General features: G+C 50.0%; 1 protein-coding gene and 1 non-coding gene across 7 annotated transcripts in view; both read right to left on the reverse strand.

Moving 5' to 3' along the window:
- Positions 1-209: 209 nt before the first annotated feature.
- BCL2L1 (BCL2 like 1) overlaps positions 210-23,930 on the reverse strand; it is a 52,419-nt gene continuing 28,698 nt past the window's right edge. For all 6 annotated transcript variants that reach the window (XM_027620588.1, XM_027620587.1, XM_027620584.1 and 3 more), the window contains exon 3: positions 210-2,451. In XM_027620588.1, the coding sequence (XP_027476389.1) occupies positions 2,314-2,451 (138 nt within the window). In that variant the 3' untranslated portion in view covers positions 210-2,313. The remainder of the gene's footprint in view (positions 2,452-23,930) is intronic.
- TRNAW-CCA lies at positions 8,059-8,131 on the reverse strand. The gene has a single exon. It is a non-coding gene; the product is annotated as a tRNA-Trp (tRNA).

Genomic DNA, 23,930 nt, shown 5'->3' on the forward strand with positions numbered 1-23,930 from the left:
CCGTTCAGCGTGGAGTCTGCTTGAGATTCTCTCTCCCTCTCCCTCTGCCCCTCCTGCTCATGCTCTCTTAAATATTTTATTTTAAAAAATACTTATTTGAGAGAGTGAGTGAGAGAGAACACGAGTGGGGGTAAGGGACAGAGGGAAGGAGAGAAGCAGACTCTCCTGCTGAGCAGGAAGCCCAATGTGAACCTTGGGATCATGACCTGAGCTGAAGGCAGATGCTTCATGGACTGAGCCACCCAGGTGCCCCAATAAATACATCTTAAAATAAAAATGTTACCTCGAGTCTGACTCCTTCCTACCTCCTTCCCACTAGGTCCTTCATAAGTCTTGCCATTCTTCCTATGGTCACTCAGCTTCCACCTTTGTCCTCCAGCGCCCGGACCCATCCTTATATGTTTGTCTGTCTCCCCAAGAATGGGAGTTCCATAAAGGAAGAGCTTTGTTCACTGCAGAATCCCCAGTGCCTAGGACTGTGCCTGGGCAGAGTCCTTGCCAAGTGGCTGTGTGTTCCCCTAGAATGTCAGTTCCCGAGGGCAGAGACTGTGTCCATCCTGGGCACACACACCCCAGTGCTCAGCACACAGCAGCTGCTCAATAAAAACCCTATCAATGAGCAGGTGGAGACATGCAGGTCCAGAGAGAAGAAGGGACTTGTCCAAGGCCCTCTCCTGAAGGCAGCAGAGCCGGCAGCGGTGCCCAGCTCCCCCGCAGAACCTGCTGGCAGCTGCACAGCCCCTCCTTCCCCAGCCCGGGGCACACAAGAGCCCAGGCCCTTTGCTCACTGAGTCAACACAGTTTATTACTGAACTGCACTTTCACCTTCACACAGACTATTTCAAAGAGCTGGAACAAGTGTGGGGTGGGGGCTGGGGGGGGGGGACAGGTGCCCCTCAGGAGCCAGGACCCCCAGCTGGCTTCCCCAGACCAGGGCAGGGGAGGGAGCATCAGGCCGCTCAGTCTCCGGGCACCAGCTCTCCACGTGCACACGCACAGCAAGCCAGCAGCTCCTCACACATAAATACAGACACGCTTAACAAAAATAGTATATCATCTTCACAAGGAATAAAAACTAGTCTCGAATATGTACAGCAGAGAGCCCGGGATGGCCAGGGGTAGGCCGGTACCCCCAGGGACGAGACAGGCCATGGGTGGAGTAGAGGAGAGGGAGGCCTGAAGGACTCCTGGCCAGGCCACTCTGACCTTGGCAGCCCGGCAGCCCAGGCTGAATGGGGGTGGAGCACACAACTGTTTGGCCAGGTAGGACTGACCCCTCCTCCCACCCCCACCTTCACCCCGTGCATCACGGTCTCCCTCCTGCCCTTCCTGCCTGAGGTAGGGAAGACTCTAGGGCTCCCGCAGCTGCTCCCTGTAGCTCCCCTTCACCTCTGGGCCAAGGCCCCCAAATCCCTGGACTCCATGGGCGGCAGCCCAAGGCAAAGGTGCCACAGGCTGATCATCTTGCAGGAAGTGAGGCAGCTGAGGCCATCAACAGCTCTGGGGCACCTGCCTTGGGCCCAGTTGGTCCCTCAGTTACGGTGATGGGAGCCAAGGGAGGGGGAGGGGAAAGGAACTGGGGTGGTGCTAAACTGCAAGGGCCACCCCAACTTTGGCATGGGGCACTTCCTGCAGCTACAGCCCCCTCCTTCCCGGGCGGGGCTGGCCTTTAGCCAGAGGCTTCTGGAGGACACTGGGATTGGGGTCAGGGACTTTGGCTAGGCCAGAGGTGGGGACGGGGTCCTGGTCCTTGTTTCTTTATTCCAAGCAGCTTGAATCCCTCATTAGTCAGAAGTGGCCCCTAAGTGGCTCTTGGGAAGGTGCGGATGAAAGGAAGGGGAGCCCAGGTCCTGGAAGGGGAAGGGAATGATCAATTCTGAGGCCACAAACATCAAAACGAAGGCAATCTAGTCTCTTCTTCTGGGGAAAAAGGTCAGAAAGCTCTCCAGCTCCCTGGCAGGAAAGCATTCTTCGGAGGCTAAGGGGTCGGGGGTTCCACTAATCAGGCAGGGCCCTCCAGCTCCCAGCTACAAACACCCCCATACCTGCCAGCTTCCATGGGGCAGATTTTGGGGAAACCTTGTGGGTTCTGAGGCCAGGAGAACTGAGGTGTAGGGAAGGCGGCTCTCACAGAAGCATGGTAGATTCTAGACAACTAATTGCGGGGGACCAGGTCTAGGCCCAACCCTGTGATGGGTAGGTGGCCAGAGGCTGCATGTAGTGGTTCTCCTGGTGGCAATAGTGGCTGGACAAAGGGATGTGGTAGGGGCAGGACAGGTAGGGTAGGAGGTTAAGTGGGTGGTCAGTGTCTGGTCATTTCCGACTGAAGAGCGAGCCCAGCAGAACCACGCCAGCCACAGTCATGCCTGTCAGGAACCAGCGGTTGAAGCGCTCCTGACCCTTCCGGCTCTCGGCCGCTGCATTGTTCCCGTAGAGTTCCACAAAAGTGTCCTGAAGGGAGAGAGAAGAGAAAGGAGGGTGCTGTTTGAGTCCTACATCAGTAATGTGGGTGGGTGGCAGAAGGGTGACACCTGCATGCAAAGATGACTTGGAGATTTTTATTTTTCTCTTTTTAAAATTTATTTGTCAGAGAGAGAGAGAGAGAGAGAGAGTGCACACAAGCAGGGGGAGCGGCAGACAGAGGGACAAGCAAGCTCCCCGCTGAGCAGGGAGCCTGATGCGGGACTCAATACCCGGACCCTGGGATCATGACCTGAGTCAAAGGCAGGCGCTTGACTGACTGAGCCACCCAAGCGTCCCTGCAATGGTGATTTGAAAAACTATAGCCATCCATGCCCAGTCTGAGCCAGATAAAGGGTTCAAAGGCTGCCCTCCTTCCTGCTGTCCAGCTGGGAATGACCACCGCACTTTATTGCTGAGATAACAGTGCAAAGCTGGGAAGGGCTTTGTCCAAGGTGAGCTGGCTAAAAGTGGTACTGGAGGACCCGCAGCGGGAAAGAGAGGGGCAGGGAAGTGACAGGAGGCTAGGTGGCTGGAGTGGAGGGTAAGAGAGAAGGGGATGGGGAGATGAGGGTGAAGCGGTGAGCAAGAGCAGGCCCATGTGTGGTCTGGAAGCCGAGGAGGAACATGGGGTTGAGTCTGTGCACAGTGCAGAACCACTAGGCCTTAGCCTAGTGGAGGGAGAGGGGGCAGGGCTAAGTTCCCAGTGATTCAGGGGCAGGCCAGGTCTGGGGACTATTGGCCTGAGGCTCCTCCCTCTGGAGAAGGGAGGGCAGGCTGATGGGTAGACAGGGCAGAGTAGAGGGACAGCTACTCTGATGCAGGACTGGGATGGGGTCTGGGAGGTCCTGTCCCTGTCCCCGGCCCCCCGGGGTGTGACTCAGGGCCCAGAAGGAGGTGAGCAACAGCCCTCAGCCCTGAGGGCAGTCAGGAGGGAAGCACATGATATGGGGATGGTGGAGCTGTGGGTTCAATTACCCAGCCCAGGGTGGAGCCAGCCCGTGGGGCAGGGAGAGGGGGGCTGCAGCACCCTTTAATGAGTAAGCTTTGCACCCCATTTGTCCTTTAGTCCTCCCAACAGTGCTGCAGTGCAGGCTATCTCTCCCCATTTACAGACCAGGAGCCTCTGGGCCTAGGAGTGTGTGTGTCCAGAGTGTGCATGGACCACAGACGAATGAACACAGAGCCCATGGGCCCTCATTTCCACCTGGTCCCAACTGGCTGAGTGGTGGCTGCCCCCTCAGACAACACCTGCCGTCTCCAGTTGGTTCCAAGTTCCACCAGGCCAGTCTGCTCACTGTGAGACCTGCCTGGTCCTACTTCTGGTCTTTATAACCCCACTCAGTTCATGCTCCACACAGAGGATTTTTAAAAACCATAGATCAGATCACGGCACGCCTGGGCTTAAGGTCCTCCAACAGCTTTGCCTTGCACTTAGAAAGCCGGTGTCATTTCTGCTCACATCCCTGGTACCTAGCAGAATGTCATGCACACTGAACTGCCAAGATGACTCAAAGACGCCTCAATATTTATTAAGCCATTAGCGAGGTGGCAGTGACACATAAGCTAGAGCCCTTACCAGAATGTTTACCAGGTATTGGGGGGAAAGAAAACACCAGAAAAAGCCCATTCAGACCATGTCACTCCTTCCCATCTCATCCCAAGCTCTCAGCCTTCCCAAGGCTTCCCATCACCCCTGAATAAAGTCCCCACTCCTTACCACGGCCAGCGAGGTCTAGCAGGACCTGCCCCCTCCCCACTGCATACTCCACTCATCACACCGGCCTCCTTGCTTTTTCTCGAACATCTGCTCGGGAGCTTGCTGTTCTCGCTGCCTGGAGCACTTGACCCCAGATCACCACCTGCCTCACTCACTCCCTCATTTCACTCCTGAATCTGCTCAAATGTCATCTCCTCAGGGAGGCCTGCCTTGGTCACATCTTCTAAAATGGTGCCCATTCTCATCTCTACTTTGCTTTATTCTTCCCAGCACTTTTCATAACCAGATTCGACACGTTGTTTTTGTTTTGCCTCCTGCACTAGGTGTGGCTTGACAAGCGCAGAGATCTTGTCTTGTCTCTATATACTCAGTGCCTGAACAGCGTCTGGCACATGTTGGTGCTCAACAAATACATGAGTGGAGCGAAGGTACTACAAGTCTACTAAGTGCCAGGTAGTACCCATTTCACCTTCATCAGGTAGATTTGAGCCCCACTTCACACTGGATAGGGAAGACCTTGCCTGGGGTCACCCAGCTCACAGGCGGCAGAGCCAGGATCAGAACCCAGGGCCACTCAGCTCCAAAGGAAGTATGGCTAGGGCAGGACACTTCCCTATGTGGGGGGCTGGGATGATCTGTCCTGTCAGTAGGGCTACAATGGATTCTAGGAAGAGGGGTGTGGGGTGGGGTTGAGAGGGAGCCTTGGGTCTGGGGAGAGAAGGGCAGGGTTGTGGCAGCAGGCAGCCTCCTAACTCTTTGGCCTTGTTGCTGCCCAGGCATCGCTGGTGTGGATATGCTTCCCTCTCTTTCCCCCTTCATCCTGGCTAGCCTCATGGGTGGTGGTGGACAAGAAAATCCTTACAAGAGTTACAATTTTTTCTGGTGCTAAGTAAAGTAGGCCCAAATGGAGTCACAAAAAAGATGGATCCATAATGGGGGAGAGTCCTGGACTGTTGGGAGCATGGGAGAAGTGAGACCAAGGCCAGAAGGACCTGACTATCCCAAGGGGCCCAATGTCTCACAAGAAACCAGGGACACTGGGGTTGCAGCCAAAGTGGGAGAGGCCTGGCTCCCTTGATGGGAACTTTCCTAAAGTAGAGGGCTGGCAGCCACAGGAAACTTTCCTCTCTGGGGCTGGGTTGGAGTAAACAGGCCCTGTCCCTGCAAGGGCACAAAGCACTCACTGTCCAGGAACAGTCATTCCAGGGTGGAGGGAACATTCTCATTTTGGTGTCATAGAGAAGAAGACTGACCTGCCCAGCCCCCAACTCACACATTCCTGGCCAGGACAACCTTCATCTCCTTTTCAGGAGCTCCTTCTCCTGGGGAGGGGGGAGTACGATTTCCAGGGGCTGTGGATTCTGGGGACTGCTTCTGCAGACAGAACATGAGCAAAATGGGGTGTGCTATTCCGGGGCGGGTGCTGGGAGGCAGTGGTGTGGGTATATTTAGCTCAAGGTTCACACGACACACTTGGAAACAAACACAGCCATTTTCTCAGTGGGCGGTTGCCCTGGATAAATAAACAGCATTGCAGGGCAGCCTGGTTCTGGAAAAGCAGAGATAAGCCCCAGTGTTCTTCAATGGTTCCCACTAGTTTCAGCCAGAGCTGGCATGGTGGGCAGGGGATGAGATTGTAAGGGGAGGTTGCAGGGAAGGCTCTGATATCACAGAGGCTTTCAGGAGACCCAGGCCTGAGGCTGTCTGCATCCTCAGCTTGGGTGAGAGCAAAGTAGAAGTTTCTCTTTGCAGCTGTGACCACTGACATGGGATCCATGCAGGGGTTTTCAGGGCCACTGGGGACAGACAATGGCTAATGACCTCCATGGCAAGATCATGGACTCCCAGCCAGGCAGACCCCACAAGTTAGTAAGGCCAACCCACCTGCCCATTCTATAGTTTCACATAGCTGGTTTGTGATAGAGCTTGGACTAGGAATTGGTGTCTTCTGACTTGGCATCCGGGCCCATCAGAGGGATGAGCCAAGAACCAGGGTCCCCAGGAGAAGCCAAGGCTGGGACCACTTTCAATGTCCTGCCTCCAACAATCCTGGCCCCGTACGTGGAATGGCCCAACCTGACATACTCCAGTGTGCTTCTCACCCCTGTGTGTCCTTTAACTGGTCACCCTCCCCACATCATCTTCCTCAGTAAGCCAACCCCTACTCAGCATGTAAGACTCCACAACGAGTATCTCCTTTGTGCTTGCAGGGTTTTGGACTCTTATTTACACCATAAATATTTCCTGAGTGCAAACCATGCTCCAAGCCCAGCACTGAAGACACAGCAGTGAATAAGACAAACAAGATCTGCCTTTATGGAGCTTATGTTCTAGTCCACACACTCTCAACAGGAGGGCAATCACCTCCAGTGGGGCAGAGCAAAAAATTCTTGGATACTACAGTGGTTTGTGGCTTTCCATGGGGCCACAGCACATAAAAAGATACAGAGTACAGCTGTGGTATTCAAATGTCATGGGAAGGCAATTAGAACAAGAATGTAGAAAAAGATGCCTTGGGGGGGGTGGCGATAAGGAAAAAAGGTTGAGAAACACTGTCCTGGTGAGAAGCAGAGAGGATAATAAGAAACAAGACAATTTCAGAGATGATGGCGTTTTGAAGACAGTAAGTCATGGGGAGGTGATAGAGAACACCTGCGGGACTGACTGATACAGGTGGAATGGTCAGGGAAGGTCTCTCGGGAAGTGAGGTTTGAGCTGAGAGCTGAAAGACAAGGTGGCAGTAGCCAAGGGAGGATCAAAAAATCTTGGGTAAAACAGAGCATGCTCCAGCGGTAGCAACAAGTGCAAAGGCCCTGAGGCGAGAATGGGAGGCAGGGTGTCCTTAACTTGAGGGCCGTTTGTGTGTCAGTTCTTCCCCCTTAGTCTGGGGGCTCAGTGTAGGCAGGGACCAAGTCTGACCCAAGTCTAAAGCCAGGCCCATCCAGACAGGCACAGACTGACTACAGCCAGATCTCTGCCCACAGTCCAACTGAATAACACAGGCCACAACAACTCCCCTAAGGCAGCGGCCCATCCACCCAGTCAGGGGCTGAAGCACAGTGCCTACTTGAGTCTGATCAGTCCTCCGATGCCCGCCCTTCTCTCTAACCTCCCAGGTTTCCTTTTTTTTAAAGATTTTATTCACTTCTTTGAGAGAGAGAGGGCATAAGCAGGGAGGAGAGGCAGAGGGAGAAGCAGACTCCCTGCTGTGCAAGGAGCCCGATGTGGGGCTTGATCCCAGGACCCCCAGGATGATGACCTGAGCCAAAGGCAGACGCTTAATCGACTGAGCTACCCAGGCGCCCCTGACCTCCCACGTTTCCATGCTGCTTCCTAGTGGTGTGACCTTGAGCAGCCCAGTGTCCTCACTTGTTAAATAATAAAATAATAACAAGTGCTATTATGGCAGCTGACCCTTTATTACACATTTGAATGTTTTACGCTGAGCACTGAGCTAAAGCACTTTACCTTGACTAGGTCATATTCCCTGATTCCATGTATAATCACATTCATTTGAGTATTTTTTGTCCTGTCTCCCCCACTAGACTGTGTCTGGTCTTGTCCCTTGTATCTCCAGAACCTGATGCTGTACCCTGAGCACAGCAGGTGCCATTCTTAATGAATCTATTTTATAATTTTTTTTAAAGATTTTATTTATTTTTTTGACAGAGAGAGAGAGACAGCGAGAGGGGGAACACAAGCAAGGGGAGTGGGAGAGGGAGAAGCAGGCTTCCCACTAAGCAGGGAGCCCAATGTGGGGCTCAATCCCAGGACCCTGGGATCATGACCTGAGCCGAAGGCAGATGCTTAACGACTGAGCCACCCAGGCGCCCCTGTTTTACAATTTTTTTAAAAGATTTTATTTTTAAGTAATCTCACACCCAACGTGAGACTCGAACTCACAACCTTGAAATCTGGAGTCACATGCTCCACCTACTGAGCCAGCCAGGTGCTGCTATAATTTTTTTTTAAGTAAGCTCTATGCCCAACATGGGGCCTGAACTCACAACCCCAAGATCAAGAACTGTATGCTCTACTGACTGAGCCAGCAAGGCACCCCCTAAATAAATCTATTTTATTTTTAAAGATTTACTTATTTAAAGATTTTATTTCTAGAGAGAGAGAAAGGGTGAGAGTTAGCATGAGTGGGGTGAAGGGAAGAGGGAGAAGCAGACTCCCTGCTCAGCAGGAACCCCGATGTGGGACTCGATTCCGGGACTCGGGGATCATGACCTGAGCCAAGGGCAGATGCTTAAGCAACTGAGCCACCCAGGCGCCCCTAAAACTTCTTTATAAAGATTTATTTACCCGAGAGAGAGAGAGAGAGAGAGAGAGAGAGAGAGAGCGCGTGCGGGAGTGCGCATGTGTGTGCAATGAGGGCGAGCGGGGTGGGGGGGGAGCGGGGCGGGGGGGGGACAGAGGGAGAGAAGCTCCAGCCAAGTCCCCACTGAGTGTGAAGCCTGATGCAGGGCTGCAGAGCTCCATCTCACAACCCATGAGATCATGACCTGAACTGAAATCAAGAGTCAGACACTCAACCGACTGAACCACCCAGGCGCCCCTAAATGAATCTATTTTAGGTGAACATTTAAATGAAGGACTATTTTCATTTAATCCTCATACTATTTATCAATGGCCTCGTTTCACAGATGTGAAAACGGAGGCCTCAGAGTTCACCCACCCTCTATCATGGAAGTGGAGGCACTGGGATTTGTCTGAGTTCTGACCTGCCCATTCTGATGTCTGACCCTGCCACCCCAGTCCCTGCTGTGCCTACCTACAGAGAACCTAACCTACACAGTGGCAGTGGCAGCAGATGCTTTCTGAGCACTTACCCTGCAAGGAAAGCACTCTTCTCGGTCCTTTTTGTAGATCAGTTCACTGAACTGTCTCCATGCAGGGCAGTGGGTACTGTCATTAACCCATCATACAGCTGATGGACCTGCAGCCCTCAGATAATCTGTGACTTACCCGAGGTCACACAGTGGCTGGGTTGCCTGCACCAATAGTCTGGCTCCAGTGTCTTTGCTTCCAACCTCCATAAAGGACTGTGTTCACTTTCTTTCTTCCTTTTTTTAAGATTTTATTTATTTATTTGACAGAGAGAGACACAGCCAGAGAGGGAACACAAGCAGGCGGAGTGGGAGAGGGAGAAGCAGGCTCTCAGATGAGCAGAGAGCGCAATGCGGGGCTCGATCCCAGGACCCTGGGATCATGACCTGAGCTGAAGGCAGATGCTGAACCAACAGAGTCACCCAGGAGCCCATGTGTTCACTTTCAAAAGGACGATACTTTTCAAGGCCCCATCGTGGGCCCGGTGCATGCACTTCTATTACTGAAGGAGGACCTTGATCTACACCCAGGTAAACGGAGGCTCAGAGAGACCAAGAGACCTGCCCAAAGAGGGTATGTGGGGAAGTCAGTTGCAAGGTCCAGTACATGCAGCAGCAAACCCCATATTCCGGGCCAAGGCTATAATCCTGAGTCCCTCTAGGAGGGGGAAGGTTGCCCGAGGCCACCAGCTGAATGAATGAGCTCTGGCCCCTAGCCAGCTGAGGGGAACTGGGTGCCACAGGAAAAGGGTGTGACGAAGACCAGGAGGGAAAGTGAAACCCTTCCGTCCTGGCTTCAGTGGGGGGAACAAGTGCTTGTGCCAGACGGGCCCTTCCTTCCTCTAGGGTGACTCTGGATGGCCCAGGCCCACCACTTCCTTCCTGCTTGGTTATTTTGGGAAAGAGGTAGGTGGAGAAGAGGAAGGGGCTCCTAGCAGCCCAGGGAGGTGCCAGAGACATCAGTGCTGTACTTTGTCTTGGCCTCGTCATGGCCCTGCATGGGCAGGCCATGAGTCACTTGCAGAGTCACTTTCTGCTGCTAGCCTCAGTTTCCCTGAGGGAGAGGCTGATACATGCTTGCTGAATAGATAAATGAGGCCAAGTTAGGAGATCCCTGGGAGATGGCAGGAAGGGGGGATGGGGCAAGCGGAGAGGACTTATCACTCTCTTGGCAGGGAGGTGCAGGCGGAGACTCGGAAGAAATGAGGTTTGTGGTTGGAATCCACTTCCCTTGGCTTTCCTGGGGGAGCTGTTGCCCTCAGCAATGTGAAAGGAACACAGCCTCTCTCTTCCACCAGGGGTGGGGTTGGATTTGGATGTGGGCAATTTAGAGGGGCAGCTCAGTTAGGGCAGAGGCAGAGATGGGTGACCACACCGTGCCAGGGTGACACCAGTCTAGCCAGCCCAGCTGTGGGCACTGTAGCAGGCCTCTCTACTTTGGAGCCTCAGTTTCTCCTACTTTGACCTCCCAAGACAGTGGTGGTAAGATCAGGGGATGAAAGCACTTAGTAAAGCAAGGTGACCTCGCTGTTACTGGCTGAAGTGGGTGTCATGGGGGGCTCAAGCCATCTGGGCTTTAGGGAATATTTGGAGACATCCTCGCAGCAAACTTCATGTTAATCTTTCTCCAACTCTGCCCCTGTCAGCTGCCAGCTTCCCCTCCCCCGCCTCCTCCCTCACCATTAGTTCTCAGAAGCTAAGCCTGACAGATGTGCTCATTTCTCAGAAAAGGAAGTGGTTGTGCAGGGAGGAGATAACACCTCCGCTGGGGAATTGAGAAAGCTATCAGGCCCAGCAGTGCGAGTGTGGGCTCTCCACCTCCTCAGCTCAGAACCAGGGTGCTAGTCTTACAGGCAGAGAGAGACAATTCAGAAAAGCATTTATTGGGGGCACAGATGCTCATTTAGGGGCTCACAACCTCCTTCCCTGGGAGTGATGACTGATATTTACTGAGCACTTACCAGGTACCAGGCATAGTGCTAAGAGCTTAGTTCTGGATACGAATTTACTTAATCCTTGCAATAACCCCATGAAGTGTTATTGTTACTTTCCATGTTAGAAATGAGGAAATAAGGGCAGAGAGGTCAAGGGACCCTCCCAAGGTCATTATAGCTCATAAATCGCAGAGTTGGGATTTGTAATGCGGCAGTCTGGCTCTAGAGCCTAGCACTTAATGGCTCCTGGGAGGCTGCTACACGCTCATATGCATTCATTCTCTGGAATTTTGAGGACTCCCTCATCTCAACCCTCTCTCATCCCATCCCTGGTGATGCCTTATTTTCTCATGAGTAGATAGATGGCCACAGCCTTTCATTCTTCTCCCAGTGTCCTGGATGAGGACCAAGGCTCACACTTGAAAAAGAGTCAGAGACTCAAAAGTGATCTTATAACATAATCATCCAACTTCCCATGTGATACACAAGCTATCCCTAACATCCTCATTTCCTAGACAGGGTTCAGAAAGGTGGAGTGCCAAGGTCACGTAGTATAGTAGGTCTGTTTCACTCCAGATGGTCCAAACTCGTGGGAGTTCACAGTCATCTCTAGGGCATCTCTGCTTTACACACCGAGTGTTTCACTTTTGGACAGCTCTCTGGGAAAACATTTGCCTCTTTCCCTCTACCTCCCCCCACTGGCTGGCATCAAGTTTGGTCCCCTTTCTTCTGCTGCTTTACTCCAGCTCTGCCCCAAGGGCTGCCTAAGAAGTCACCACAGCCTGGCAGAGGAAACTTTGCTGGCCTTGCTCTGGGCCCCGGACTGGTTGTGCTCCTCTCCGATAGAATTTCCTCACTGGTAAAGCGGCAGTGCTATCTAGATGAGGCCAAGGCTGGTGACAAATTAACTTCTATTTCTCTACTGAGCAGGGTTGCCAGAGCAAAGAGTAGGCAGGTACCCAATAAGTCCTGCAACTAGACTTAAGATGTGTTGGCTTTGGACATCATCTATAAAATGGAGATTAAAGATGTGCTTATTTCACAAGAATACCATGAGGATTCAACAGGAATACACATAAGGCTCTTACAGCTCTGCATGGCACAGAGCAGACTTTGGAATAAATGTCAGCTATTATTACTGTTTTTATTATTAGACCAGGGCTCAGCTTGTGTCTTAGAGCCTTCTCCGGGGTCTGTAAGCCCCTGCAGGATTTCCTCAGCTTTGTCTAGGGCCAGGCTGCTTCATTCTTCACATACCATGTTCTCTTCAGCCTCAGGACTTTTGCCCATGCTGATCCCTCTGCCAAGGTATCTCCTATTTATCTCTTAAGTCGTCACCTCCAGGTCACTTCTTCAAGGAGGACTCCTGCTTTCTGCCTCCAAGTCTCCTTCAGCTCCCTTGCCAGTTTGTTGAGCTGTTCATTTTTTTAAAAGCTTTTGTTTAAATTCCAGTTAACATATGTGTGGTATTAGTTTCAGGTGTACAATATAGTGCTTCAGCACTTCCACACATCACTCCGCTCCTCACGACAAGAGCACTCCTTAACGCTTCACCTGTTTCACCTAACCCCACCGCCCCAAACTTCAGTTCTCTATAGTTAAGAATCTGTTTCTCGGTTTGCCTCTATTTTTCCTCTATGATCGTTTAAGAATCTGTTTCTCGGTTTGCCTCTATTTTTCCTCTCGGTTTGCCTCTATTTTTCCTCTATGATCGTTTAAGAATCTGTTTCTCGGTTTGCCTCTACGATCGTTTAAGAATCTGTTTCTCGGTTTGTCTCTATTTTTCCTCTATGATCATTTGTTTCTTAAATTCCATATATGAGTGAAATTATATGGTATTTGTCTTTCTTTCTCTGACTTATTTTGCTTTGAGCTGTTCATTTTTGACCATGAGCTCTGTCTCTTCAGGCCTAGCCCAGTGCTGGGCCCAGAGAAGGTGCTGATGAGTATAGCTGATTGGTGGACAGTGAGGAGGGTAGGGAAGAAAGGCCAGTTCCCTCTCTCTTCATCCTCACCCTCACTGCCTAGCAAAACTAGGAGGAGGCCCCGAGACACCAGGTGATTGGGCAGGGTAACCAGGACTCCCCAGATACCAAGTTCCTCCAGGCTTAGGGAGGGGGACAGGAAGTTTATGGGAAGGTTCTGGAAAAGGCATCTTCTGCATTGTGTTGAGGCAACAGGCAGAAGGGACTGGGGTTAGCAACCATCAAAGAATAGGGACTTGGTCCCTAGGGCCAACCCTCTCCCTAAAACTTGTTTCCTTCTGGGGTCTATGCCTCCAAGTACTCCATGGTCCAAAACAGCCGTTCCCTTCTCATTTCCCAAAGCTATCCCCACCACCTCATCTGGTGCTGATCAGTGCCGCATGCTGTTAAGAAGAGAACACCAGGCAGAGAGTCAGCAGATGTGGGTTTCGTGTCCCAGCACTATCACTGGCTTGCTTAGGCCCCCTATCTGGGATACTGGGAAAGTCTGGGACTTTCCCCATCTGTAAAATTAAGGGGATCATCCCAAGGGCTCCTACTAGTGCTGCAGCATGAAGAGGATGAAAGTAGCTCACCCAGGGACAGCTGAGTGACTACTTGAGTTGTCTCTGAAGGGTATTCAGAAGACGGAGTAATTAGTGTGGAAGGTAAGAGGCAACATTCTGGAATAGAAGGACATGTTGCCATAAAAGAGTCTGATTCTCCTCCACATCGAAGCCTGCTGAGTCTTGCCCTCAAACCTGTAGGATTCTAGGGGGAAAGGGCAATGCACATCTGTGACCCAGGGCAAGCTCCTCAGAGGCCAGATCTTGCAGGGGCCTCAACCTCTTCACCCTAGCACCACCTCCAACCAGTCCAAACAAGTCCCGGGTATTTTCAGCCACCTTTATCTGATCGGAAATGTTTGGAATTCCACAGCAGAAGGCAACAGCTCTGGAGGATTTGAGGATGGGAGCAAATCCCTGTAACACCCTTCCCTCCCCCCTATACATATGAATGCTCACACATACACCCCTTGTAACAAAAAACTCAGAGCTGAAGGTTCCTGCTAGGTTGCATTTCCTACATTCTGGTTCCGTCTAGTCTTCTCAATTCATCCCCAGCCTAGTCCAACAGTGGCCTCAAGGTACGGAATAGCAAGATGCCTGAGATGGTCCCAGGAGAGCTGGACTACTGTCTGCAGCACGGTGATGGGGGGGAGGTTCAGTCAACACCCAGAGCACCAATAAACTGCACAAGACCACCACCACCAGGAGGCCCCAAAGCAAACTGCTGTCCCATCTGATGCGACACATGGATCACTCAAGAATTCATGTGTCATGATCCTGTGGTTCAGAGATGTCTAGTTCAACTCCCTCCCTCAACAGATGGGAAACTGAGACCCATAGGGAGTAAAGGGACTCCTCTGAAAGGCCTCCTGACTCCTGGAGTCGGACAGTATGGGTTTTGGCCTCAGCTCTATGACTGCCTACTTGACAGACCTGGGGCAAGACCCTTTACCTCCCCAGGCCAGGGTTCCTACCTATAAAGTGACAGCACTGTGGGGCACCTGGATGGCTCAGTCGGTTGAGCGCTGGACTCTTGATTTTGGTTCTGGTCGTGATCTCAGGGTCATGAGATGGAGCCCACATCAGGCTCCGTACTCAGCAGGGAGTGTGCTTGAGATTCTCTCTTCTCCCTCTCCCTCTCCCACCCCCCCAGTCCCCGCGTGCATGTGCACACGCTCTCTTAAATAAATAAATAAAATCTTAAAAAAAAATAAAGTGAAAACACTGTGCTTACATCACAGGCTTGGCAGCAAGAAGTAAATGGTTCACAGAACTCAATAAATGTTAGCTGTTGTTATTTTTTTTTATAGCTAAAAAAGAGTGGCCTCATTTGTGCCTCTGATCATGCAACTCAATTTTTACAGCTACAAATACACAAAACAGCTAATATTTACTGAACCCCTGCTTGAATTCTCAAAATCTTGCAAGTAAGCACGGTCCCCATTTTACTAATGAGGAAGCTAAGATTCAGAGAGGTGATGAGATTTTGCCTAAGATGACCAGCTACTGAGTGAGGGGGTCTGACTCCAGAACATGTTAAATTTGCCAGTGCAATAGGACAGATGCAGAGGGATGTTGCTAAGCTCCTCCTTCCTTTCCCCTTTCACCTGCCCACTATTTCATGAAGATCTGCTATTTTCGGGCCCTGGAAGTCAGAGATAACTTTGAGGACAGGGAAGAGAAGAGGCATGCTCCCTGGGTCCCTGGGTGCTTTGTGGGTGGGAAAGGGAGAGGTGTGCCATGGCTGCTCAGAGCTGCCCCCCACCCAGCCTCTGCAAGGCCAGTCCCTCCCTTTATCTGCCATTATCTTGGAAATAAAAGTGTGCCAAGTAGCTCTGGTGGAGCTCTTACCTGAGTGAGTTTTCTAAGACAGATCATGACCCCTTTGTGGGTTGAGCTGTGAGGCTATAGGAAGGACCAGACAAGCTGCCCTGCTAGCTCTGGACACTCATTCATTCCATAAATCTTTACTAAATACTCACTAAATGCCAGGCACTGGTGATAAAGCAGTGACTAAATCAGATGAAAATTCCTACCTACATGAGTTTACAATTTAACGGGAGGAGATAGGCAATAAATAAATGTGTCAGATGGTGATAAGCACTAAAAGGGTTAGACAGAAACATGGAAGACGTGAGGATTAGAACTTGTAGTCTGGGAAAGGTTCTTGAGGAGGTGACATTTGATCAGGGCCCTGAATGAAGTGAGGGTAGAGGCATCACAAGGATCTGAGGAGAGCAGTGGGAAGAACAACTGCAAAGGCCCCAAGGCAGGAATACAGGCACTCCAGGAATGCCAGCCTGACTACAGTGAAGTGAATGATGGGAGAATGGTAGCGATGGGGTCTAGCAGTAGACAGACTATGCAGGGCCTTGAATGCCATTTAAGAACTTGGTTTTGTCCTTCGAGTGACATAGGAACACTGCAGGGACATGATCTAACTTTGATTTATTTTTTGTTTTTTTAAAGATTTTATTTATTTATTTGTCAGAGAGACAGCGTGAGCACAGGCAGGGGGAATGGCAGGCAGAGGGAAAAGCAGGCTCCCTGCCAAGCAAGGAGCCCAACGCGGGACTCAGTCCCAGGACCCCGGGATCATGACCTGAGCCGAGACGCTAAACTGACTGAGCCGCCAAGGCATCCCACTTTGGTTTTAACAGGTTCCCTCTGGCTGCTGGTGGAGACCTACAGGGTCAAGGGTGGAAGCAAGAAGTCTGGTGAGAAGGTGATGTAGTCATCCAAGGGAAATATGGTAGCGATTTAGCTAGGATGGTGCCAGGGAAGCTGGTGAGCAGCAGTCAGATCAGAATTTATTTTTAAAAGTAGAGGGGCCGTGCTCACTTCGGCAGCACATATACTAAAAGTAGAGGGGTGCCTGGGTGGCTCAGCTGGTTAAGCGTCTGCTCAGGTCATGATCTCAGGGTCCTGGGATGGAGCCCCGTATCAGGCTCCCTGCTCAGTGGGGAGTCTGCTTCTCCCCCCTTCGTGCTCTCTCTCTGAAATAAATAAATAAATAAAATCTTTAAAAAAATAAAAGTCGAGCTGAGGTTGGTAAAGCATATGGTTCTTGATCTCAAGGTCATGAGCTCAAGTCCCAGGTTGGGTATATAGCTTACTTAAAAAAAAAAAAAGAAGAAGAAGTAGAGCTGAAAGGATTTGCTGATGGACTAGTTGTGGGCTAGGGGAGTTGCTAGTCTCTCTGGCCTTGTTTCTCACCTACAAAAGGCAGGCGGAAAGGCCTTTGAGGGTTTTTTTTTTTTCTCCAGCTTGATAACTATGGGAACTCTATGGGATGAAGAAAGAGACAAAATCATTTCTCTCATGGAAGCAAAGCCATTTGCTCTCCAGGCCCCGAGGGGTGGATGGCAATGAGAGGAGGAAGGCAGGGGCTGGACAGAGACAAAGGAAGGGCAGGGTCTGACTACACTGTGGCCACCCACTTTCAGCAGACACATCACCCAACCACTAGGGACCTGCAGGGCCACAGAGGAGCCAGACCCGGGTGGGGGTGGAGGTAAAGATAGAGAGCAGGGGCATCAGAGCCGTGCCGTGTCCAGGGCCTACTAGGCAGAAGGTGCCCAGTGGGTGAGCGAGTGAATGAGGCAGTGCCTGCAGGCCAGGATGTGTGCAGGAACTTCCCAAGTCGTTCCAAGGGGTAAGCCTGACCCAAGGGATTCATCTCCTGTCATTCCTTCTGCATTGATTACATTCTAGGCTGAGTCTCAAGTTCCCATTCTTCATGAATGGATGACTGCGCGGTCTGAAATCACCAAAGCAGCCTTTTAGAGCTGAAAGGAAGCACAGACACATCTCGTCCACTCTATCCACAATTCCAGCCATCACTGTTTTGGCCTTATTCATATATCATTGTTCTTATTAGCATTTTCCTATCAATTGATTCAACTTAAAAAAATGTAAATAAATATATTGAAAATTCTCAACCCCCTCTCCCTACCCTCCAAAAGGGACCCTGTTCTTTCTGCAATCTTTTCCCTTTTTAGTAAATGGTGGTAGTTTCACCCTTCTAGGTGCTGAAGCCTGGAACACCTTAGAGTCATTGCTAAATCCTCCCTAGTTCTGATCTATTAGCAAATTCCTTTGAATTTGTATTTTTAATTTATCCAGAATCCCACCACTTCTCACCACCTCCACCGCGGTCATTTGGTTCAAGCCAACACCATTTTCTGCCTGTATTGTTGTAACAACCTCCTTACTGGCCTCCCAGCTTCTCACCTCCTCCCCCAGGGTCCTTCCCCAGAGCAGCCACATTCCGTCTAGTCAAAACACTCCACTGCCTTCCCATCTCACCCAGAGGAGGAGCCAGCGTCCCACCACGGCTCACATAAACCTTCACCTTCTACCACTTTCTCCTCTGCTCACTCTGTTCTAGCCACACTCACCTCCTCTGCTCTTCCTCAAACATACCAAGCATATCCTTCTCAACTTGAGGCCTCTGTACTTGTTCCCTGTCTGGAATGTTCTTACCACAGATTGATACATGGTTTGTTCCTTCAGATCATGTAGATGTCTGTGCACATGCCTCCTCCTCAGAAAAGCCTTTTCCAATCACTCTCTATTTAAAACAAGAAACAAAAGGGACGCCTGGGTGGCTTAGTCAGTTGAGTGTCTGCCTTCAGCTCAGGTCATGATCCTGGGGTCCTGGGATCAAGTCCCGCATCAGGGGGGAACTTGCTCAGTGGGGAGCCTCCTTCTCCCTCTGCCTGCCGCTCCCCATGCTTGTGCTCTCTCTCTCTCTGACAAGTAAAACCTTTAAAAATGAATAAAATAAATAAATAAAACAAGAAACAAAACCCAACCCCTCCCCCAAATGCTGCCTCGCCACCCTCCATTCTCCATGATCACTCTATCTTTTTAGAATATAAACTTCACGAAGGCAGATATTCCCAGTAGCTAGAATGGTGCTTGGCATGGAGTAAGATACTTAGTAAGCATTTGCTAAATGAATAAATGAAATGAAAAGGCAACATATGTTATTGCTACTATAACTAGAACACCAATATCATTTGCCACATATGGAAATCAACAGAAAATAAAAACAGAGACTATTAGAAAAATGCCTATTTGCATATCACCTGTAAGTTACCTTGAAGGTCAATGGTATACGTACTGATCTTGGTCCTACACCTTTACAAAAGAGACACATGAGGTCCAGGGCAGGAGAAAGCTCCGGACAGAGCAGCCAGCCAGCTGGAGGTCAGTTCAGAGCAGCCACACAAGTAACCCCTCAGTGCCTTGAAACCACAGCCCCACCCCCAGAGCGTACACAAAGCAACTAAGTCTTGGGAAGGGTACAGCTAGGATGAACCAACAGAGCCTGTCTGAGGGGCCAGGAAGTCTCTCCTCTGGGCCAGGCACAGAACTGGAGGCTCTGCTGGAGAGAACAAAGGCCAAAGAGGAGTCTTCCAGGCTGGAGGAGTCTCATGGGGCTGCACTGCGGGGGACGGGCACGCACAAACCTGTAGGTGAGGTCCGTGGAGACCAGACAGCTGAGAGCAGAAATGAAAACAGGCTGGGTCCCAAAGGGTAGTAGCTTCAATCCCGTAAACACCAGACAGGCACGGGGGTTCCGGTGCAGGCCTGGGGCCCAGCTGAACTCAGGGGGTTGGATGGGACCTTCCCAGCCTCCTCTGTCAGTGACGATGACTCTAAGCTGTTATGGAGTAGAGACACTGCCAATCGTGCCACTAGTCACAGCAGATGTTCAGGGGGAAAGAGACAGAGAGCTACCCTCCTAGTCCCCACATTCCTGATGGTCTTCTCCAAGTCCCAGCCAGCTCCACCCACATGGGCCCTTGAGGATTCAATCTCTGTTCGGAGGGGAACATCCCTTTCCCATCCTCATGGGGCTTAGCAAACACGGCTGCAGGTGCAGGGAGTAAAGCTATTGCTGTTGTAACCGCCAGGCCAGCAATGCCTGACCTACATCTCTATGGTTGGTTGCATGTGAAGAAAAATACCAGGGATTTCCGTTGGTGTTCACCAGATGCAGCTGCCAAAGGAAGGTGGGCCTTCTGAAGGCCTGCTGTGAGTAGGGCAGGACAAATGGTGCGGTGGCTGGGATAGATGAGGCGGCCGGCCTCTAAATCATTTCCTGGCTTTCCTCCCTAGATTTCAGAGACTCTATCAAATGTTTATCTTTTTTCTACCAAGGTCTTCCACTGAAGCTTTTTTCCCCTCCTCTTCTAGTATCTTACCCTAAAAACTGAGAAAAAGAGGGAGAGAGAGAAAGAGAGGGAAAGACAGAGAGAGAGAACAAGATTCTAATTTGGAAAAAACTACCCAAACTCAACAGTTGTTCCAGCTGTAAATTATTGGCATTGGAGTGAGGCTTTTTAGATCTGCACAGAAAATAAGCCATCTGGAAGTTTTGCATGGCAGTGTAAAAAGGCCCTGGGACTTCAGAGTCAGGACACATGACTCTTACTCCCGCTCTGCGGTGGTTCCATCTGGCTGCAGACATGTCAACTGAGGACCCTCAGCCTCACTTTCCTCATCTGTCAAGTGTGGACAAAGGACCAGATGATCTCTCTGGCTCCAAAGTGCTGTGATCCTATCCCCAGGCCTTCCCCCTGAGCCCTCTCAGGGGTGCAGTGTACAGAAAGAGCTCTCTTAAGGAGACAAGAGACTCAAATTCTAATCCCAGGGTTGCCTTTTATTAACTCACTGTGTGATCTTGGGCAAGTCACTTCACTTTTTTTTTTTTTTTAAGATTTTATTTATTTGACACAGAGAGAGAGAGAGAGAGAGAGAGAGACAGCAAGAGAGGGAACACAAGCAGGGGGAGTGGGAGAGGGAGAAGCAGGCTTCCCGATGTGGGGCCAATCCCAGGACCCTGGGATCATGACCTGAGCCGAAGGCAGACACCTAATGACTGAGCCACCCAGGCGCCTCCACTTCACTTTGTTCATAGGTAAACCAAAGACTTGAAAGTGCATTGAAAAAAAGCACTACAGGAACTTTGGTGTTATGTCTCCCTTATGTCATTCATCCCTTAGCATATGGGTGCTTCCCAAAGGGCTTGTTCTTTACTTGGAATCACCCCAGTTTGCAAACCTTAAGATCCTAGAGACACAAAATGGAGGAGGTAGGAGTTCAAACCCAGGTCTGTCTGATTGCAGAGAATGTGTTTTCCCACTCTAGAAATGTGGAGGGCAGGCATGGATGGTGGAAAGGACTTAGGATTTAAAGTCAGAATACCCCAGTGCCCTCCAAGGCAAGAAGACCTTCTCTGCTTCCTAGGATAGTCAGAGGCTCAATGAGATAACACATGGACGCAAAGAAGTACTAGACAAACCTTAATGATCCTGTGCTATTACTTTATGACCCGACCCTGGGTTTCCCCACATTCAAAAGGAGAGCTTAAGGTACAAGCCATATCATCTTAGGAATATTACAGCGCCACATCTCAGGCTTTCATCCTACATCTTGACCTCCCTTCTTGTCCATATGAGGCCCATCCTTCCAGACTCCCTTTACCTGGAGCTCCCAGGACACCCAGCACAGAGCACACAGTGCTCTCCCTTGAGAGGCCGTGGAGGGTTCAGAGTCCTCACTCTGATACTTATTTGCTGTACAACTCTGGGCTTATCACTCAAACTCTGAGTCTCAGGGTCCATGTTTATAAAATGTGCAGAAGAGCTACCCTATAGTATTCCATGACTGTTTGCCTCTATTATCATCATGCTATACTTCCTCTCTCCTATGAACTCTTCTGATCCTTTTAGTGTTTTCCATTTACTTTGGTATTTGCGGTCTCATAATCTAAATTATTGAGAGCTAGGCCTATACTTTATACTCCTCTCCCACTGGAGCAGTGAGCACACGACAGGTGTTCAAAGAACACCTGTTACACAATTGGGAGATGAGTCCTTTCTGAGACAGTATCAGTGGGTACAGACAGCCATCACCAACCCTCAAGTGTCACGTGGCAGCCTGCTCTTTGGCTACCCTGTGCTAAGCAGTGGGGGTAGGGGTAGGGGATATGGGGTAAATGGAAGCTAAAGGGCCCTTTCCTCTAAAGTATTCAGCATGAACTGGAGAAGCCAGACTCACCCTCTGGAGAGAGCACCAAACAATATGGACAATTAGAAGAGGCAGAGAGAGCCAAGGGAAACCCATGGACACCAGAGTGAGTGAGGGCTTCTGAGTCTAACAGATTGGATTTGGATTCTGTTCTTATTAGCATTCGACCATGGGACTATTACTTAACTTGTTTTATTCTCAGTTTTCTAATCTGGACAATGGGAACAATATGTTTCCCTGGCCTTTTATATAGCATCTTACACATGGCAGGTACTCAATAAATAGCAGCAACTATATTGTTATTAGTATTATTAATCACAGATTGGTTTTGTCTATGGGCACCTCTAACAGTCAACAGATGCACACAGAGAACAGGTGACTTATGGCTCTGTATAGCAACTGGAACTCTGGATGGAGAAGTTCTTTTTTATTTTTTAATTTTTTATTGTTATGTTAATCACCATACATCATTAGTTTTTGATGTAGTGTTCCCATGATTCATTGTTTGTGCATAACACCCAGTGCTCCACGCAGAACGTGCCCTCTTTAATACCCATCACCAGGCTATCCCATCCCCCCACCCCCCTCCCCTGTAGAAACCTCAGTTTGTTTTTCAGAGTCCATCGTCTCTCATGGTTCGTCTCCCCCTCCGACTTACTCCCCCCTTCATTCTTCCCCTCCTGGAGAAAGTTCTCTTAACAGAATCCTAATGAGATCTGGACATTCCTTTTTTTTTTTTTTTAAAGATTTTATTTATTTGACAGAGAGAGACATAGTGAGAGAGGGAACACAAGCAGGGGGAGTGGGAGAGGGAGAAGCAGGCTTCCCGCAGAGCAGGGAGCCTGACGCAGGGCTTGATCCCAGGACCCTGGGATCATGACCTGAGCTGAAGGCAGATGCTCAACGACTGAGCCAGCCACCCAGGCGCCCCGAGATCTGGACATTCTGTCCATGCAAGGAAGGGAGGCAGCTCAATACAGACCATAGGCATTAAACGGACGTTATGTGGGTCTCCCCTGGGGACTCCATAGCTTCCTGGCTGTGTGTTCTCTTGGACAGTTAATTCTCTCTGAGCCTGATTCCTCACCTCTGTTAGACTCAGACCCTCTGTTATTTCTCCTGAGAGGCAGTCAAGGGTGTTCTTTAAGAGCACAGGTGTTAGAGGATTCAAATCTGGGGTTAAATCCTGCTCTGCCACTTACTAGCTTGGGTCAGTGGCCATGGCACCATTTAACCTTTCTGAGCTTTAGTTTTCCCACCTAAAAACCTTCCTTGTGGGCGACTGGGTGGCTCAGTCAGTTGAGTGTCTGCCTTGGGCTCAGGTCGTGATCCCAGGGTCCTGGAATTGAATCCCACATCGGGCTCCCCGCTCCGTGGGGAGCCTGTTTCTCCCTCTCTGTCTCTCCTGAATAAATAAATAAAATCTTTAAAAAATTAAAGTAAAATAAAATAAAAACCTTCCTTGTGGTATTACCAGATAATGTGCCTGTGCTTGCTTGGCATACAGTAACAATTTTACTTGATACATGAAAGTGTTATCTTTGTATCCAGGACCTGGCACTGGAAGGCACTCAATAAATGTGCTGAATCAAACCCAGACCCCGTGGAAGAGGTGTGTAGAGAAAAGATGCTCCTGTAAACTGGCACCACTGCTACACGCCCAGGTTGACAATATCTATCAAAATCATAAGTGCATACATCCTTTGGCCCTGCAATTCCACTCCTAGGAATGTATCCCCCATAGGCACCCTGTATTCACACATGGACCAAATAACAAATACGGCAGAGCTATTCATTGAACATCACTATTATAACTGCAAGAGACTGCAAAAAAAGGGCCTACCAATGGGAACTGGTTAAACAGAGGATAGTACCATGTATAGAATACTATGCAGCTATCAAAAAGAATGAGAAACCTCTTGAAGGACTGATACTGAATGATCTCTGAGACACTGTTAAATGAGAAAAATCAAGTTACCAAACTGTGTGCATCAGTGCATGACTATCTGTGTAAAAACTGGATGAAACATATAGGTGTTTGCTTAGGTCTACCAAGTCTATTTTCCCAGGAAGGGAACTGTAGCTAGGAGACACAGGTGGGAGAGACATTTTGAATTCTGAATTTTGAACCACATGAATATATTACCTATTCTAAGAAAATACATCAAAATTAAAGAGCGGGAGAGAAAGAATTTGGTTCTCCCATGAGAAGCATTTGGGCCTCCCCAGAGACTGACTCTTTGGCCAGTTATTACACTATGAGAAGAAAAATGACAACTCTGGTATTTGCATGCTGTGATGCCAAAATAACACCACTACTATGTGATTAACTGCACCAGGGTTGCCACCATCTCTGACCCTTTGTCCCAGGATGCTGTTAAGATGGAAGAAGACCAGAATCCTTGATG

Source organism: Zalophus californianus, chromosome 8 (assembly GCF_009762305.2).
Source record: "Zalophus californianus isolate mZalCal1 chromosome 8, mZalCal1.pri.v2, whole genome shotgun sequence".
Lineage (NCBI taxonomy): Eukaryota > Metazoa > Chordata > Mammalia > Carnivora > Otariidae > Zalophus > Zalophus californianus.